The sequence below is a fragment of the Coloeus monedula genome, assembly GCF_965178545.1.
Source record: "Coloeus monedula genome assembly, chromosome: 7".
Taxonomy (NCBI): domain Eukaryota; kingdom Metazoa; phylum Chordata; class Aves; order Passeriformes; family Corvidae; genus Coloeus; species Coloeus monedula.
The window spans coordinates 24,579,074-24,597,090 of record NC_138787.1 but is presented as its reverse complement, the minus strand read 5'-3'; the positions used below and the strand labels follow the sequence as shown (position 1 = coordinate 24,597,090).

General features: G+C 63.3%; 2 protein-coding genes across 6 annotated transcripts; one reads left to right on the top strand and one right to left on the bottom strand.

Moving 5' to 3' along the window:
- Positions 1–210: 210 nt before the first annotated feature.
- On the top strand, positions 211–5,986 carry DNAJB2 (DnaJ heat shock protein family (Hsp40) member B2). Of its 5 annotated transcripts, XM_082284734.1 has the most exons (10): positions 236–591; positions 1,461–1,549; positions 2,633–2,742; positions 3,163–3,216; positions 3,360–3,479; positions 3,653–3,742; positions 3,869–3,974; positions 4,109–4,179; positions 4,407–4,628; positions 5,584–5,986. In XM_082284734.1, the coding sequence occupies exons 2-10, from the start codon at positions 1,485–1,487 to the stop codon at positions 5,592–5,594; spliced, it is 849 nt and encodes a 282-aa protein (XP_082140860.1). In that variant the 5' UTR covers positions 236–591; positions 1,461–1,484; the 3' UTR covers positions 5,595–5,986. The 5 variants fall into 5 exon arrangements, with proteins under 5 accessions (XP_082140859.1, XP_082140856.1, XP_082140860.1 ...); XM_082284733.1 differs by lacking the exon at positions 5,584–5,986 and having other exon boundaries at positions 211–591; positions 3,363–3,479; positions 4,407–5,576; XM_082284730.1 differs by lacking the exon at positions 5,584–5,986 and having other exon boundaries at positions 222–591; positions 4,407–5,576.
- Positions 5,987–6,629: 643 nt separating this feature from the next.
- On the bottom strand, positions 6,630–17,769 carry PTPRN (protein tyrosine phosphatase receptor type N). Its single transcript, XM_082284801.1, has 23 exons — positions 17,636–17,769; positions 15,919–15,969; positions 15,613–15,726; positions 15,251–15,356; positions 14,918–15,116; positions 14,435–14,759; positions 14,110–14,226; positions 13,906–13,985; positions 13,544–13,830; positions 12,989–13,075; positions 12,754–12,833; positions 12,462–12,526; positions 10,024–10,236; positions 9,667–9,876; positions 9,432–9,579; positions 9,214–9,287; positions 8,837–8,914; positions 8,584–8,703; positions 8,309–8,475; positions 7,179–7,232; positions 6,997–7,061; positions 6,835–6,908; positions 6,630–6,735 (listed from the first exon to the last, which is right to left on the bottom strand). The coding sequence occupies exons 1-23, from the start codon at positions 17,736–17,738 to the stop codon at positions 6,664–6,666; spliced, it is 2,889 nt and encodes a 962-aa protein (XP_082140927.1). The 5' UTR covers positions 17,739–17,769; the 3' UTR covers positions 6,630–6,663.
- Between the last annotated feature and the right edge of the window lie 248 nt (positions 17,770–18,017).

Below are 18,017 nucleotides of genomic sequence, written 5' to 3'. Positions count from 1 at the left end.
TGCCAGGCGGCCCGGGCTCCTGGCAGGGACCTGTGCCCGCCAGCCCGGCAAGCTGCGCCCCGTCACGTCCCCCGCCCCGACAAAGCGCTGAGTCACCTCAGCCGTCGCCCCCGGCCGGCTCCTCCTTCCCGGCGGGACCGGCCGGGCAGCTGACTCGGCGGGGAGCCAGCAGCACGCGGCGCCGGGGGCCGCCCCGGGGCTGCAGCCGTGCCCCGGTGCGGTGCGCTGTCAGCACCGGCACCACCGGGACAGGTCGGTGCCGCCCCAGCCGCACCTTGCTGGCGCTGTCCGGGGCCCAGCCGCGGCCCTGGGCGCGGAACAGCCGGCGCGGGGACGGAGAGCGGGCAGCGGGCCGGAGCGGGGCTGAGGCGGGCGCTCAGAAGGGGCCGGTCAGGAGCGGCCGAGCACGCCTCCTCATGACGTCACCCGGCCACCAGCGAGCGCGTGACGTCAGAGGCCGCGGTTGGCTGCGGGCGCCGCCCGTCACGCAGCGGAGCCGCCTCCTGGCCGGCGGTGGCCCGGCCGCGGGGGACGCGCGACGCCGGCCGCGGGCGGCCCGGACGGGCGGGGAGGGCTCAGCGGCGGCCTCAGGTGGGCACCGGGGCGGGGCGAGACGGGACGGGAGGAGCGGGGCGCAAGGCGCCATCGGAGAGCGGCGGCCCTCGGCGCACGGGGGGAGCGGGGCCGGTGCGGTCCCTCGCCGTGCTGCCACCACCGCCCCTCCCGGTGCCCCAGATCCGCTGGCCGCAGCCCAGGGCCGCCCGCCGGTAGCGGCGGGGCGGGGTGCGGAAACTTCCAGCAGCAGCGGGTGGCCCCGGGAGCGCTGTGTTTACGGCTGGGCCGGGGGGCGGTCCCAGTGCCGCCGTGCTGGTGCCGGTGCCATCGCCAGCACCGCCCTCCCGTCAGCTGGGACTCACGGGCCGGGGGCGAGTACCAGGGCCGGGACGGTACCGCGGGGGGTCGCGGGGGGCTGCGGCGGCCGCGTTCTGCTCCTGTCCCCCACCCGGAGCGGGTCGGTCGATGGAAGTGTCCCGGCGTGCCCGGGGACGGGGAGGGTCCCCGCTGAGCCCTTAATCCGCTCCAGCCGCTAAGCACCTTAGCGGGCTGCGCCCTCTCGCTGCCCCCCCGCCCCGCGACTGAGCCGCCCGCGGGAAGTGGGCAGGGAGCGGCGCCGGCAGCGGGGACCCTTTCCCCTGCCTGGGCAAGTTGGGGTGACGCCGGCGGGACGGCGGTGCGTCAGCAGCAAAGGGTCCCCCCGGCTGGGGCTGTAGGTGCTCCCAGGTGGCCGAGGTGCGCGCAGGGTACTGGGAAGCTGGGCATGGCGTGGCACCGAGCTGCTCTCGGGAGGCAGTGGGGTGGTCGGGACGCTGGAGAGGGTAGGCAGCCCACCCTTGCTGTCCCACACCCAGCACTACCAGGCTGTGCCTGTGGATCCCTGACTTTGCCTTGTCCCCCTGCAGTGACGCCGTGGGACAGCTCACGTCATGGTCGACTACTATGAAGCGCTGGGGGTGAGCCGCAACGCCACCGCTGAGGACATCAAGAAGGCGTAAGTGCGTGGCAGTGTGCCTGCAGGGCAGAGACCCCCAAGCCACCCCCACATGGTGCCAGCGAGGCAGGGGCTTCCTTCGGGGCCGGTGGGGACAGGGCACAGCTCCAGAGGTGACAATTCAGCCTTTGTTTCCTTTGTATGGACGCCAGAGCGGGGTTGGGCTTTGCTGCCTACAAAGGCATCTTTTGGTGAGGTTTGGTCCCTTTGTTCCTGCTGTCAGGCTGGGGCTGGAGGCGAGTCTCGATGGCATTTGGAGGCTTCTGCCAGAGAGTTCAGGGATGGCAAATGGTTGGGGCACAACTCTGCTGGCATCAAAGTCAGGGGACTGGAGCTCACAGGGTGAAGAGCAGCATGTCCCCTTTTCGGGATGAGGCCCTGTGGGCAGGTTGGTGCTGTGCCCCAGGCACTGCTGGGGAGCTGACAGAGCCTCCTGAGTCTCTGCAACTCCTGTCTGGTGCCCTGCCAAGGTGCTGCTGCTCTCACTGGGGTGAGGCATCACCTGAAGGGAATGCCAGCGGATTGCTGGCTTGCCAACAGGTGGCAGAGGTCCCTATGGGGTGCTTCCCAAAAGTGAGTGGGAGAAGCTGGGAAGCATGAGTTAACCCTAGCTAGCTGGAGTGGGGAGGAAAGGGCTGCTGGTGCTCTCCTGGCCCCAGGGGGCCCCAGCCACCCCTGGTTCATGCATGCTCACAGTGGAGCCCATGAAGGCTCCAGAACAAACCTGTGAGCATTGTCCAGAGCCATTGATGAGAGCAGCTGAGGTGGGCACACGTTACAGTGCTGTGGTCGTGCTGCAATTCTAGGGTAATTTCTGTTTTGCTTGTTCAGTCTGTATGTGTTGGTGTGTCTGCATAAATACGTATATATGTGTGTGTGTGTGTATATGTATGAAAAGACATACTCTTGTCAGGAGGCAGAACTAGTCCAGGAAGCTCCTGTTGGTGCCTGAGGCTGTAGGGCGCTGGGTGAAGTAGGCTTGGGGTGCCCCTGCCCACAGGCTGGGAGGTGCGTGCTCAAGTTGGGGTTGCTGGCCCAAGAGCCCAAGGGCCGCTGCGTGCCCATCACTCCCCATCTGTGCAGGTACAGGAAGGCTGCGCTGAAATGGCACCCGGATAAAAACCCAGACAACAAGGAGTATGCTGAGCAGAGGTTCAAGGAGATCGCTGAGGCATACGAAGTGCTGTCAGACAGTAAGAGGCCACAGTGATGTCTTGTGTGTGTGTGTCTGCCCTTGGGACTGCTCGCACTGGGGTGTCCTGCTTCTGGGCTCACCCAGGTTGCATCCGTGGCTGTCCCTCAGAGGCAGAGTGTCCCTACAGCTTTACCACACAGCTTGTGGTTACTTCCTCACATGTCTCCCAAAACAGCTCTTGGGAGAGATGCTGAGCTGTTGGCCTCCACAATGGGATCTCCCCAGATGGGCTGAAGCTTTTGCATTCTTGCCCAGGGATTTTACTTGGGTTTGGGTGCAGTGCTGGGGCAGCAGGGGCTTGTGCCAACCCCCTCCTCTTGCTCCCTGCTGTTCTGCACCTCCCTTAGTTGGGAGAAGTGTCAGTTCTCCTGCCCCTGCCTGGCAGCCAGCTTCCCCGCAGCCCCCTTTCTTCTTCCAGAGCAGAAGCGCGATGTCTATGACCGCTATGGCAAGGATGGACTCATGGGAGCAGGTGAGTAGGGCCATGGGGGTTTGTGCAGCTCTGGGTACATCCCTGTTTGAAGACCCAGTGTGGGGCAGTGCCACCAGGGCACCCTGCCCTTCAGGGGAGTTGTCACCCAGGGCGCCATTTAACATTGAGTGTCTTCCCTCCAGCAGGGCCAGGGGGCTCCAGGGCCAGTGCTGGGGCCCCCGAATTCACCTTCACCTTCCGCAGTGCTCACGACGTCTTCCGGGAGTTCTTTGGCGGGCGAGACCCCTTTGCTGAATTCTTTGGTGCGTGCGGGGCAAGGGAGGCTGGCTCTTGGGCATCCCTCTGTCTGTGGGGCAGCTGCTGAGCTTGGGGACAGAGCATGGCTGGCCCTGGCAGAGGGTCCCCATATCAGTGCCCTGCTTCTGGTTCACCAAGATGATGGGGTTATGCTGAAGGGGGGGCCTCTGGCTTTCAGATGACGTGCTGCCCTTCTCTGAGCTGCGAGGACCTGGCCCCCGGCACCATGGGGGAAGCCACTTCTTTTCCCCCTTCCCAGGATCCTCAGGTAGGAGACGCTGCCATTCCTCCCAGCAGGGGAGTCCTAGAACACCATGTTCCCCTGTGCAGAGTCTGTCCCCTGCCCTCCTCTTGTCACCCACCCTGGCACCAACCTTGTTGCTCCCTTCTCTAGATTTCTTCACCTCATCCTTCAGCTCTGGTGCGGATGCAGGACTGGGCTTCCGCTCTGTTTCCACCTCCACCACCTTTGTTAACGGCAGGCGCATCACCACCAAGAGGTGAGGGCGGTGCCAGCCCACCTTGCTCCCACAGACTTCCCTCCATCAGCAGGCCGCAGACCCTGCAGCTTCCCACTATGGTGCACTGTCTACATGACCCCTGATTGTCCATCTGTTTGTCTGTCTGTCTGCAGGATTATTGAGAACGGACGGGAGCGGGTGGAAGTGGAGGAGGATGGGGAGCTGAAGTCAATCCACATCGATGGTGAGAAGTGGCACTGCAGACTGAGTTGTTGAGGTCTGCGCCCTTTCCCTTTGGGGTATCCGGGAGGTGCTGCATCCAGGCGTTGTTTTGGACTGAGCCTTGGTTAGCTCTGGTTTGGAGTTCTGCTCTGAAGGACTGGTGGGGTGGGTTGGAGTTGCCAGGGCCCCACACCAGCTCTGGGGAGCTGGAGCGGATGAATCCCCCAATCCCTGCCCCTGTCCCCACAGGTGTTCCTGATGACATGGCGCTGGGGCTGGAGCTGAGCCGGCGGGAGCAGCAAGCCTTCCCCAGGCCACGGCCCCCCTCCCCACCAGCACCGGCCACACACCAGACCTCAAGCTCCTCGCCCGTCTGCCTCTACACGGACAGCGAGGACGAGGATGAGGACTTGCAGCTGGCCATGGCCTACAGCCTCTCTGAGATGGAAGCTGCGGGGCACCACCAAGCAGGTGGGCACAGCCCCCGCTCCCCGCCGGCACCAGGGGGCAGCCACAGCAGCCCGTCCTCCACCTGCCGAGCCCGTGGTGCCCAGGGGAGGCTGGAGCAGGAGCCACTGGGGGCCAGCAGTCCTGCTACAGTGGGGCACGAACCTGCCCCCAGAGCGAAGCTGTGGCACTGTCCCCTGCTCTGAGCATGGGGCTGGGGTTCTGCCCCTCTCCGTGGGGCAGGGAGAGGAAAGCAGGGGTGGAGTCTCACTGCTTGGAACTTAGCTCCTGCCTCCCCTAGCAAGGGAGGGGGTCTCTTTTGCCCTGCCTCCTTGCTCAGGTGAGTGGCTGGCTAGTGGCATCCCAGGGTTGGAGGCTCCCAGGCTTGGAGGTAGTGGCTTGAAGTGGGACCCCTTAATGGGGTCCCAGGAAGCGGGGCAGCTCCCTGCCCTGGCTCCTGGAAGCGTGGGGTGCCCATGGGCAGGCGTGCCCTGGCTGTGCCTGCCCTTCTCTCCCTGCCTGCCCTGCAGGTGGGCAGGGTCTCCAGCAGGTGCCTCCCTGGCTGCAGCCTGCCCCTGCTCAGGCTGCGGGGAGTGCTGAGTTGAGCTCCCCTCCTTGCAAGGAGGGCTGTGCACATAGCCTCTGCTTGGTGCCTTGTGTCTTGTGTCTTCCCTCTGGATGCTGTTGCTCCTGCCTGTACTCCCTCTTCCTCTGTCTCCTTGCAGACTCTGCCTGGTCGCTCCCTTCCCTATGCCTTGCACACCCTCCAGGGTACTGTCCCTCCTTGCTTCCCACAGCAGCAGTGACCTTCTGTGATGTTCACAAGTGTTTCTACCCTCTCCATTGCCTGTAGTTCTGCCTTGGCTCTCGTCCTCCTCCTCCTGGGACCTTCCTCCCTCCATCCCTGCCCCTCCCCAGCCCTGGGCCAAGGAGGATTTCACAGGTGCTGTTGTGTACCCCCCTCCGCTTGTCTCCCCAGGTGTGTTCTGAGGCTGCTGCGCCCGGGGACCGCGCACGCCCACTCGCTCACGGAGGCTCTCCCAACCAGGACTCCGCTTTCTCCCTGCACGGCCACCCCCTGCCACCCCCTTCCCCCAGCACCCTCTGGCTCCATGGGATGCGGTGAGGGGGGGCATGACAGGGCTTACGGCTGAGCAATACCTGGGCCTGGGGGGAGATACCCTGAGCACCACAGGGATGGTGGAGAGGGTGGTGATGGGGGTTGCTGTAGATTAGGCTGCTGGGGGGTGCTGGCCGTAGGCAGCGAGGGGCAGCATGGCTGGGCTCAGCCAGCAGGGCTGGGCTCTGCCCCCCTCCTCGCTGTAGCCCCCCGTCTCTGAGCCCCTTCTGCTGCCAGCTGTCAATAAACCTGTTTGCAGTAACTTCTGCCTGTGTGGTCTTTCTGGGCTGGGGATGCAGGGTTCTCATCTTTGCCTGCAGGTGAGCTGTACGTGTCTGGCAGTTGTGGAGTGCCGGGATAGAGATGGACAAACGTGGCATTTCCTCCCTGTGCCATCCCAATATACAGTCAGAGGCCAGGCCTGGCTGCAGCTGCACGAACGTGACACAAGAACTTTATTCACATCAAGATACAAAATTATAGTTCTCTAGAAATTTTTCTTCTGCTCGAGTGACTAGGCAGGGAACACACAAAGGGGACCTGGAGTGGGGCTGGCCAGGCCCCCCTGCACCCCATGCTCCCCCCAGCTGTGGAGGACCCGTGCCATGGGGACAGGAAGAGAGCTAACACAGAACTGACAGGCTGGGGAGCCCCCCCCTGCCAGCTCACAGCAGCACCACCTGGTGTCCTCCTCCACAGGGCTTAGGGGCCATGAGCTCTGTCCCCTCTGTGGTGGCAGTGGGTGTGATGAGGTTCCTGCACGCAGAGGGCCTGAGGTCGATGTCCTTAGGGAGATGGGAAGAGAGGCCTGGGGGCAGGGGGAACAGAGCCAGAAGCACAGACACCATTTTGTAGGGAGAGCAGCCCCAGAGGCAGGTGAGGAGAGTGCGAAGCGCAGGGCAGGGGGCAGACAAGAGGGGGAGGGAGGGCTCCTCGCCATCACTGTGGCAGCGCCTTCAGGATGGCATTCACTTCCTCGGCCACAGCTGTCAGTGCGAACTCAAACTGGTCCTGTGGGAGCACAGCAGGGGGCATGACAGTCCCTGCCAGCCCAGCCCCAGGGGCTATGCGTGCTTATGTGGAGGGAGAGGGTCCCCAGCTTGGGCGTACCTTGGTCTGCACCATACCAGGCCGCTGGTCTCGGATGTGCTCCAGCGTAGCAGCTATGTCTATCTCCTTCACCCCTGGGGCAGAGGGAGAGAGGGGTGCTAGGAGGGGAGTTCACAGGCCAAGCTCATGGACAGGGCAGAAATGCTGCTTCCCTGCACCTACCTTTGGCCATTCGGTTCAGGACCATGTCGACAAGGATGTACGTCCCAGTCCTGCCTGCACCGTCACTGCAAAACACAGATGCTTGGTCCAGGGGAACTGCTTCCAATGGGACTGGTCCTGGGCAGCAGGTCCCAGCCTTCAGTCACCCTCAAGCTCAAATGCCCCTCCATCCCCTGCAGTACCTGCAGTGCACGATAATAGGGCAGGAGCGACCCCGGTAGCACTTGTTCACCTTCCTGCAAGGATAAGAGGGAACAGATCAGTGCCCGGCTGTGCCAGGGTCAAGGCTGTGCTAGGTGTCCCTTGCTGTGCTCAGTGGGGCAGGGCAGCAGCACACCATGATGTGGCCCTGGGGGTCTGGCTCATGGCTCCTCCTGCCTCCACAATGGTGCTGGACATGGGATGGGGACCACCGGTAGAAAGTGGCCAGGGCAGGGAGAGGAGTTCAGTTCCTCAGGTGCCCAGCCTGGGGAGGGGAGCAGTGGCAGGACCCCCAGGGAGCAGCTCTGGTCCGGTGGGGCGTGAAGCTGGGGGCCAGGCACTGGTAGGCCTCCTGGCATGCTCCATGCAGCAGGCACGGCTGCCAACGATCACTTTTGTGACTATGCAACTGGAGCCAGATTACTAGCTGCAAATCACAAAAATGACGCCGGCAGCTGCGAGAGAGAGACAGAGACAGACAGAGAGAGAGAGAGAGAGTGTGAGCGGGACTGAGAGGAGGGCGACATTCTCAGAGACCCCCCTGCTGCCCTAGGCTGGGTCCCTTGCCCCGCACAACCTAGGTACAGTGAGCAGCCTGTGGCTGGCAAGTCCACCACCACCCAGGGACCTAAAGACCTGGGCAGGCAAGTCTCTTGGGAGCAGTCCCAGTCCTGCAGCTCTTGCCCTGGGCTAGCTGGGGATCCACCACTGGTCGTAGTGCATTGGGAGCAACGAATCACAGCCAGTTTAAGGCTGGCTCTGGTGGTTTCTTCTTGCACCCATGGCTGTGGAAGGTGCCAGTTAATGCTGCCCTCCATGCCAGCTCTGGGCAAGAGCACTTTCCCACCCTCCCCATGAAGGCCAGAGAGCCCTGGCAACCTCAGCCAGAGGTTTCTTGCCCACCAAACTCTGTTGAGCCTCATCCCAAGCTGGCCAAAACCTGGCTCTTCTGCACCCTCCCATCCATGGCAGCTCCCAGTCCCAGCACCTGGTCCATGCCATGGCCCCAGCCCTCATCATATTGGCAGTGATGTCCTCACCCATCAGTCACCTGCATTTGGGATCACTGCTGGCTCCCCAAGGGCTGGCACAGTGCCAGGTGGGCGCTCACCTGCGGAAGTCAAGGAGGGGCCGGGTGGTGGTAGGGATGCCCTCGGCCGGCCAGCTGAGGAAGTGGAACTGCGTCAGGGTGCGGGTCTCCTGCGACTGCACATTTTTCAGGTAGAAGCTGCGCACCAGGAAATCCTCACACCAGATGTGCTCTGACACCAGGTTCACCTGCCCAAGTAAGGCAGACAGTGGGCATCAGTGCAGGGTAAGGGGGCTGGGATCAGGGGGACAGGGGCTGGAGGATACTCCATGCCCCAGGCTACTCAACACGCTTGCCTCGTAGATGTGGTAAAGAGAGGAGCCTTCATCCGGCCAGTAGCGGTCACACTGCTTGACACTGTCCTCAGCCAGGGGGCTCAGCATGACAATGACAGTGCAGCCATGTTCCCACACCATCTGTGGGCAAGACGAGGGAGGTTTCACTGCTGGGGGACAGCCCAGGTGGGAGGGCAGTCAAACCACTGTGACCCATTTTGTGGCCATCACACGAAGGAACCCCAATGGGCTGGCACAGCCGCGTGACACTCACCTGCCAGAAGTCAGCAATAGTGTGGGACAATGGCCCCTGTGTGGCAATGTATGCTGGCATCCGTGGGTCATGCTCAATCTGGAACAGGAAAGGGGGTATCAGACTTTACACTCTTTGGCCAGGGGTTGATGACACTTGAAGGAGTAGGGGTATACTCCAGGCGTGATGGGAAAGTTGGGAAGGGAGATTCAGGTGCCCCAGCCAGGAGAAAAATGGGATTTAACAATTGTTTGAGCAATGGGGCAGGCACAAAGCTCACATCTGTAGCCCTCAGGGATGTGACCTCGGTCCAGCTCTATCCCAGAGTGAAAACCTCACCTGGGCTGGGCACATCAAGGAGCAGGGTGGCAGGGCAGGAGCCCCCAGTGATCACTCACAATTGGACTGGCATTGATGAAGTCACTGCGGGATGGGTTGCTCTCAGCTTTCAGCTTGATCCGCACGTGATCATCTGGGGGAACAGGCCAGGAGACTTGGTGAGTGCCCAGAGGAACTGTGGGCACACTAATGCTGCAACCAGCCATGGTCTTGAGCGTCCCCATGCCCCACACCCTGCTCTAGCAGGACAGCTGGTCCCTGGGGCTGGGATGCTCACAGGGCACATAGTCGGGGTTGCGGTTCTTCTTCAGGTTGGCTTCGCTCTGGGCAATGGAGCAGATGCTGGGCTCAGCTTGGTAGGCACAGAGCGCCTGCCACTCCTTGGCCAGCCGGTCCCGGTTGCGGAGGTGGTCCTCCATATAGGCCTGGGGCAGAGGGGCGGGGTCAGCCCAGCAGCACGGGGGCAGATGGGGGGCTGGGGAGGGGGCTGCCACCCCTCTGGGCTGGCTCACCAGGATCATGTGTCCGGTGGAGATGTCCATGTTGGACTGGACAGGCTCCTCGCACCAGGAGGGTGTGCTGCTGTGGGAGCTGGGGCTGGGCTGTGGAGCGTCGCTGAACTGGGACGAGACACTGCTGACCCTCGAAGTCTCCGCTGGTGCCGCCGGTGCCTCAGTGCGGCCAAAGAGAGACTTGGCAGCCATGTGCTGGCGGCACAGCTCCTGGGGAAGCCCAGCAAGAGCCCTGTCCCTTGGCCACAGTGCTGCCATAGGGCAGCCCTATGCACCCCGAGTGATGCTGACACGTGGCAGTGACTCATCCTGTGGGGACCCACATCCCACAGGGCCCCACATCCCACAGGGTCCTACCTGGTACTCGAAGGTGGTGTCGGCAGCACCCTCTGGCCCCAGGGCAGCCAGGCGCTCCTTCTCCCGCTGCTTGGCGTGGCGCCGGAGGCAGAAGGCCGCAGACACTGTGATGGCAATGACTGCCACGCAGGCCAGTGCGATGAAGGTCAGCAGCACTGAGTGGAAGCCGTCCCCAAAACGGGATGGGCGTGAGTAGGCAGCAGCCTCATTTCGCTGGGGACCAAGCCAAGTAAGGGTTAGTTAGCATGGGGCTGGGGAGGGGGCAGAGACCTTATTCTACTCCACATTTGGGGTTGCTGGGGGTTAAAACAGAGCAAGGGCTCTTCCTTCCTCTTCCTGAGGGTGCTGATTCTCTGGAGGAGCTTGGCCAACCCCAGGTAGCAGTACTTCCTGCTTCCCTGCTTCCAGCGCTCAGGGCTGCTGCCTGAGGCAGACCCAGCCTGGGCTGCCCTTCTACAGGGTGGGCAGTAGCCCCATAGAACTTTGGTTCCATGACCTCCTTCTGCCCAGCTGGAGATCAACAAGGGCTGAATTCAGCCCAAGGAGTTAATGGTGTAGGATAGGCAACTGCAGTGCTGGGTGTGCTGCTCCCAGGGGACTTTCCTGACTGAGGCTGGCTCTCCCCTGCAGCCCCTGCTCCACAGCAGGACACTGGAGGAGGCAGGGTGGGGAATGTGCCAGCACTGCTGGTACTGTCCCAGCTGTCGTGGCTAGGGGACAGGTCGTCCCTGTTGCCCTCAGGAGACAGAGCGGCCCCTGCCACCTTGCAGGTGGTGTCTCTAGGGCTCCTTCCCTGTGGTTGTGGGAGATACCCCAACCCATGCCAGTCCCATGCTGTAAAAGGATGTTGCTCAGGCCTTGCTGGACAAGACCTTCCTGTCAATGCCATGACTGCCTAGGTCCAGCTGGGGCAGCACAAGGATGCTGGGGCATTGCCGCTTCAAACATCCTGTGCCCAATGAGCTGCCAGAGCCCTGCATTACCTCATTGCCACAGCCTCCCATTGGCTACGAGCCTGATGAGGTTACCGAGGGAACACTGCACCATCATCAACTACATCATCATCATCATCATTGCCTGGGGATGTCCCCAGGCTAGGAGTCCCCGCTGCCACCTGCCCCCCAGCTGTGCCAGTCCCAGCACCTGACTGCCACCAGGGTCCAGCCAGTCCTACAGCCCGGGCACCCCCCCGGCCCTGCACCTCCCAGCTCCCTGGGGCATCCAAGCAGGAGCAGCCCTGCAGCCCCTGGAGGTATCAGTGGAGCCAGGGGGGACAGAAGGGATTTCTCACCCAAGGCCTGCCCAGGCCCTGCTGTCTCCCTGCCTCTCTACATCCCTCTTCCTCAAATCTTGCACCAGTCCCACCATGTTCAGAGCCAGGAGGGAATGAAGCAAAAGCACAAGCTGGTTAGAACTGGGAAGGTTGGTGCAGAAGGGAGCCTGCAAAGCTGCCTCAGCCTCCTCTGAGCTCCATCTCTGATATCTCTGACATCTCTCCCGGTTCCTGCCACCTGCCTCATCAAAAGGCATTGCCATAGTGACACTCCACATATTGCTGATAGAGACAGGTTGCCTCAGTGGCCAGGCCACCCTTTCTTCATGGCCTCCTCCTCCTCCAAAGTTCCCCCTTCCTTCCTCCCTGCTCATGGCTACAGCCACATGACAAGAAGTGGGAAATGGGGACACTGGGCTGGGGATGTGCTACACCATTTTTCCTCCTCAGGCTGCAAACACAGGAGCCAGGCTTAGTCCTTATCTCCAACCCCTGCTCCCCGCCCCAGGAGACTGTTCCTATGGCTCCCCAGAGGAGTACAGGGAGGGGTAGCCCCTCTCCAAACAGATGGTTCCTGTTCCATCCCTGCCTTCAGCTGCTTTGCCATTCTCTGGGGACATGACGGCATTTTGCCTGCCTAGCTATGGTTTCTGGGGTGCTCTGGGAACATCCCAGTGCTCGGGTGCTGAGGCCACAGCTGAGATGGGGTCTGCAGGTTGGAAGGAGGCAAGGGTGAGGATGAACCTTGAGGGATACAGCCTGCAGCCCTCCAGCCTCGGGGGGAAGAAAAGCCTCTGGGAGTCCCTCTCAGACCACCTTCAAACACTGCGGAGCTTTTGTTTTGAAAAGAGCTGAGAGCCCTGAGAGTACAGACAGCTGGGCAGGATTGTGCTGCCAGGCACTGGAGGGGGATGATGGATGCACAGGACTAGAGCAGTCTCCAACAGGAGTCCTCCAACACAGGACTGGAGTCTATCTCCATCCTAAACACTGCCCAGTCTTCTCTACTCTTCAGCTGCCCTACAGACCTGCAGGGACAGCTCACTCACAAAGGCCCTTTTGCCCCAGGGCTGGGGGCTCCTGGCTTGTACCCAGTGGCAGCATCCCCACTCCCCTGCTGCTGGCCACCCCAGCCCCAAGGGACAGGATCCTTGCTCACTCCTACCTCTCCCACTCCTGTTTGCACAATCTTCAGGCCCAGCTCGTGCTCCAGCTCTCCCTTCACTTGCTCTGTGGACGGAGGAGATGGTCAGAGGCATGCTGCCCCTCCACACAAGAGACCCCCCAGAAAGAGAGCCAAGGGATAGCTCTGACAGCTGCCCACTTCAGCTCCCCAGTGCAGCCAAAGGCAGTGGGATGTATGGTAGGAGCCCCCTCTTCCTGGTCCCTGGCAAGGGGCACCCCACAACTGGGAGGGGAAGAAAGGACCAAGACCAGGGGGACACTGCTCAACTCACCAGTCTGGCTGGCCACATCTGCCAGTGAAAAGTTCTGAGGGTTCTGTCGGATGCGGAAGGTAAGTGCAGGACCCACAACGCTGCCAGGGAGAGGGGGAACACAGTGTGAGACCTGGAAATGGAGACCCCCCCTACCCACCCTCACCACAGCTCAGTCCCTCCTGTCCCCCTGCCTGGGGGTGCTGAGCATGGCCATGGCTGAGGCAGCAGCACCCCCTGGCCCCGGTCCCCTCACCTGATGTTGATGAAGCTGGCAGTGGAGAGGTGGAGGTGCTTGGCTAGGAGCTCCAGCAGCCGCACGCCAGCAGCCAGCCCCAGGGGCCTGTGGGGATAGTGTCAGGGTGAGGAGGGGTGGCAGGGGTGAGGGGACAGCCTGTGCTGCCCACAGTCAGGGAACAGAGACAGGCAGGCTCAGGGAGTCCCAAGCACACAGCAAGAGCAGGGTGTCAGGGTGGGCAGGAGGTAAGAGTGTGGCCATGTGTGGTGGTGGGGGTGAGCTGACCCCCCCTTGCACACTAATGTGCACAGACACACTTGTGCATGCACACTCCCAGCCTCCCCTCCTGCAACAGTGAGCTCTGACCTTGGTATGGGCTGATAAAGGAAGGCTTTGGGGTGGAACAGGGGCTGTGGGTAGAGAAGGGATGAGGGGGAGCTGACTCCATGGAAACCCAACCCTACCAAAGACCCAAACAGGCTCGGTCAAGCATGTGAAGCTGTGACAGCTGTTGGTGGGGAGATACAGACCCTTCACACACGCAGACCCCCTTGCCTGACCCCCAACTCTCACTTCTGGTCTGTGACGATGTAGCCATACTCGTCTGGTGGCCGCATGCCCTGCTGTGCCCCACCATCCTTCATCTCTGTGTAGCTCTTCTTCTCCACCACAATCTGCTTTCTGGGGCTAAGGGCATCTCCACTGTGTGCCTGCTGTGGTTCAGCCTGGGGAGCTGGTGAGGATGTTGCCCTGCCCTTTGTTCCATCCCCTGGGGATCTACTGGCTGGGATTTTGGAGGGTGGCACTGTGAAGGAAGGGGGTACTGGCTCCTCTCCATGCTGCATGTCTCCCTCCATCACCTGAAGGGAGGAAAATGGAGAAGCTGGAATCTCAGAGGAGTGCCCTGGGGAACTACCTCCTCCCCCCCATCCCACCTTTGGCATGGCACCTCCTCCAGCATCACCCTGCTGCAAACCCACCCGTTTCGCTGTGGGCACTTCAGGGCCAGCAACACCTAGAAAGGAGACACAGGTCCTGCAGCACCCACCCCAAAAGGCAACACTCCCTACCCTGAAACAGGGCATGCTAGCACCTGCTGCTGCCAGTCCCTGCCTGTCCCATCCCTGTGCCTGGCTCACCAGAGCTCTGGAGAAGCTGGAGGAGAGTGGACAGGCTGCTTAGCTGCTGGGGACTCAGCTCTGGCAGCCCCAGGCCATAGCTGGCCAGGAGGGAAGCCAGTCTCTTCAGGGCAGCATCTGCAAGAGGATGTAGCGTCAGGTTGGATGCTCTGCATCCGCATGGAGACCAGGAGCCAGGGATGGAGCAGATGGGGCAGGTGGGGTTGTGGGTATATGCTGTCCATGGGCATAAAGCCAAAGAGGAGGGTAAGTGTGAGCCACGAGGAATGTGGCTGTGGGTACAGGATAGGGACAAGGGCTGGTGCCTGGCTGGAGAACAAGGTACCTGTCTGTGCAGAGGGTGGCTGGGCAGCCAGGGGTGCTTGCTGCTCCCTCCCCTCCATGTTTCTGTAGTCATCGGGGAGCCGCAAGCTGTGCTGAAGCCTGGCGCTGGCAGGGTCCGGGCGGCCAGCTTTCTCCCTGGGCAGGGAAAGCATGCCCAAGTCCTGGAAGAGATGTCCCCCATCCATTCCTGGCTGCCCGCCATAGGAGGGCACAGGGCCGGCCCCAAAAAGGGTCTGGGCAGGGACCCGGCCCAGCAGCGAGGAGGTCTCAGAGCTCTGCCTGGCTGAGCCGCTGGGAAGCTGGTGAGCACCATCCTGATAGCCGAACTGCAACCAAAAGACATGTCAAAACCCACAGGTCCCCTGTCAGCCCATGGTGGAGGCAGGGAGTACTCCAGCACCAGCAGAAAAGTACTGGGAATACAACAGCTCCCTGCCAATCTCTACTTTTCTGCCCAGGAGAAGGCGCTCACTCCCCAGTTTACCTTGTGGTAGGAGTAGGGATTGAGCAGAGCCTCCTCGTAGCCCAGCTGGGGTGGGGAGGGCAGCAGGACGTGCTCCAGGTACCGCTGCACCAGTGGGGAAAGCAGCAGTGGTGGGGGCTGCTCCAGATGCTGAGCTGCTGGCAGGCCGGCGTCGGGGGGCAATGGGGCTCGCCGGGGCTCACTGCGGAGAGGCAGGAACCTTGAAGGCAAGCAGCGTTGGGGTGACTCACCTAGGTAAAGGGGGAGGTCCCTTCCCTAAACCCCATTTGCGGGGCAAAGCCCTTGCTACTCCACTGAGCTCTGCTCACAGGATGGCAGCTGGCACCATCCTACCTGTCCCTGGCCACCGGCTCCAGCGAGGGTGGTAAGCGGAGGCGGGGGATTCGCTCCATCTCCTGAGAGATCACATACTGGGTGATGCCATCCTGCCACGAGAGCCCTGCCATGGGAAGGGGCTGTGAGACATGGAGGCAGCCTGGCAACCACGGTCTGAGTGCATGGGATGCTGTCCTGATATTCTGACCCTGTGTACCATGGCCTGGGTTTGACCCCACTCCTCCCAGAATCACCCTCCTCAGCACACCCTGGCCCCGGGGCCAACAGGACCTCAGAGAGTCCTAGTGTCACTAGGCAATTCTACCTGACACCCCCTCCCTTCAGGGTCACAGCGACTCCCCCCATGCTCCCCCCTTCACCTTGTGCCATGAGATGTCGCAAGACATCCTGCAGACGCTGGAGCACGGGAGATGTAACCTGGAAGTAGGGTCTGTCCTGCACGGAGCCCACCTGGCACTGCCCAAATAGCCCATCTGCAAGAGAGGGGAGGGAGGCAGTGAGACCGGATGAAGAAACACCCTGATGTGAGGATCTTCGGGCACAGCCCCACCTTTCTCCTGCCGTGCACCCCTGCACTACACCCTAGGTTCCCCCGCAAGGCATCCCTGTACCCTCCACACCCTGGAAAGGGAGAGGGGATCCCTGCACCCCTGCTAGCCACTTACCCTGCACACACACCTCCTGCGGGGCACACAGCCTCCGGTCAAACAGGCAGCCTGGGACAGAGAGACAGACAGACAGGCCAGTCAGCACAGCATCCAAGGGGGGCTCCAATGGAATTTGCTCATCACCAGCTGCCTTGGGGACCCCTACGCTCCAGAAAAGTGGCACAGGGATGCAATGTGGCAATGGTGGGAGCGGACACAGCTTTGTAGCCCAGGGCAGAGGCTCGGTGCCTGTCTTTTCTGCCTCTCAGAGGCAAGATGGGGGCTGCATAGAAAGTATGCCCTTGGCTCGGGAGAGTGGGGAAGGCCTGGAGTTTTTTGGGGCGCAGGCAGTTAGGAAGGTAAGACTGAGGCAGGAGAGACCTGCAAAACCACATCTGTTGCCCTCCTACATGTGGTACTACGAGGAAGGGATGCAACCTAGTGACATCGGAATCCACTCTCCCTGCGAGGCGGACCCCAAAGCATGGATATAGTGGTGTCGGGGGTGTGGGGTGTGTACCTCTCCAACCCCTTCGGGGGGCAGCACTTGGGCAGGGGGCGGCTTCCCCCTTCCTCTCCCCCCCCCCGTCTCGGCCCAAGACCGTCAGCAGCGAGACGGCAGCAGGCGATGACTCAGCCCCGGATGGCAGGGAAGGAACGAGAAAACAACGGGGGGGAGGGGAGGGAGGGGCCCGTCGAGCCCGCCGCGGGGGAAGGGGGCTTGTGGGGATGAGGGTCCCCGGAAGCCCGGCACCCACGGGCCAGCGTCCCCCGGGGCGGAGGCCACGCAGGTGCGGGGCACAGGGCTCCACTGCCAGGGGAGACCCCAGGGACGGCGGCAGCGGGGGGCCGGGCCGGGGCGGCAGGGCCGGCGCTGTCCGCGGTGCTGAAACGGCGCAGCGCTCTCCCGCCGAGGCGCTCCGCTCCGCCGGGAGGGGCGGTGGCCCCAGCTCAGGGAGGCTCCCCCGGCCAGGACGGTGCTCGGCCGCAGCCGTCCCGACACCATTCCTTGCCTGCTCCCGGGGACAGCGGGGCCTCCGTGGTGCAGCCGGACCCGTCCCGGCACTCCCGGGCCGCTGGAGGACGAGGGGCGCAGCAGCCTCGGGCGTCCTGTAGTGAGTCAGCGGCGCCGGGGCCGTGCCGTGCCGTGCCGTGCGGGGGGGGCTGCAGCCCTGCTACCGGCAGCGACACCCGGGTCCCCGAGAGCCCCAAGCACGGACCACACGGAACGAGCTGGAGAAGAGCGGGTGCACCGGCCCGGGCGGGCTGCACTTACAGGCGGAGGGCAGCTAAAGGGCGGCACGGTCGCGGTGGAAGCCACGCTCAGGGCCGCTGCCCCGGGCTCCCCATCCCTGCGGCAGCCCCAGGCACCGGCTTTGCCCCGGCCACGAGCAAGCACCGTTCTGCTCCCGTCCCGTAGCTGCCGGCTCTCGGGCTCGGTGGGGCGGCAACTCTACAGCCGGCGGGGTGCCCCGGGATTAGCACACCCACCGGCCCGGCAGCCCCGGGAAAGGGGCGCCCCCGGCGCCAGTGACGCACCCGCGGTGCCGGTTCCGGGCCGCCCTCTCCCGCTATCGGCCAGCGGCCAGACTCGCCGCTGCACGCCGTGACAGCATCTACAGCGGCGGCGACCGCACCGGCCGCGGAGCCCCGCGTCCCGCCACTCCCCGGGAATCTCCTCCCGGCTCCCGCGCTGCCCGGGGCAAAGCCGCCCTGCCCAGGGTCGCGGTCTCACCGTGTGCGGCGGTGGCGGCGGCAGCAGCAGCGCCGTCACGCAGCTGCCCGCGGCCGGCCAGGAGGAGGAGGCAGAGGAGCGCCCGGAGGAGCCGCCGCCCCATGCTCCGCTCACGGCCGCACCATGGCGCACCCGCCGGCCGCGCCCCCGCCGCCGCCGCCAACCCGCGCCCCGCCGCGCCGCGCGCCCCGCCCGCCGCCGCCGCCGCGCCAATGGCGCGCTGCGCGCTGCCGCGGCGCCACGCCCCTCCTCGCCGCAGCCAATCAGAGAGCCGCGCGGCTGCCCTCAGCGCCGCGCTCACGCCCCCCGCTGTTCAGCGGGGCCAATCACGCCTCGCTCCGGGGAGAGGCGGCCGAGCGCCGCGCCAATCGCAGCGTCCCCG

What these genes read in the sequence shown, in the direction of transcription:
- DNAJB2 (XM_082284730.1), top strand. Translation starts at nt 1,485, where the DNA reads ATGGTCGACTACTATGAAGCGCTGGGGGTGAGCCGCAACGCCACCGCT. An exon ending in GCTGAGGACATCAAGAAGGC is followed by an intron (nt 1,550 to 2,632) that starts GTAAGTGCGTGG and finishes CCATCTGTGCAG; the next exon opens with GTACAGGAAGGCTGCGCTGA. An exon ending in AGGCGCATCACCACCAAGAG is followed by an intron (nt 3,975 to 4,108) that starts GTGAGGGCGGTG and finishes GTCTGTCTGCAG; the next exon opens with GATTATTGAGAACGGACGGG.
- PTPRN (XM_082284801.1), bottom strand. Translation starts at nt 17,738, where the DNA reads ATGGGGCGGCGGCTCCTCCGGGCGCTCCTCTGCCTCCTCCTCCTGGCC. An exon ending in CCACCGGACACATGATCCTG is followed by an intron (nt 9,580 to 9,666) that starts GTGAGCCAGCCC and finishes CCTCTGCCCCAG; the next exon opens with GCCTATATGGAGGACCACCT. An exon ending in CTATTGCTGACTTCTGGCAG is followed by an intron (nt 8,704 to 8,836) that starts GTGAGTGTCACG and finishes TCTTGCCCACAG; the next exon opens with ATGGTGTGGGAACATGGCTG.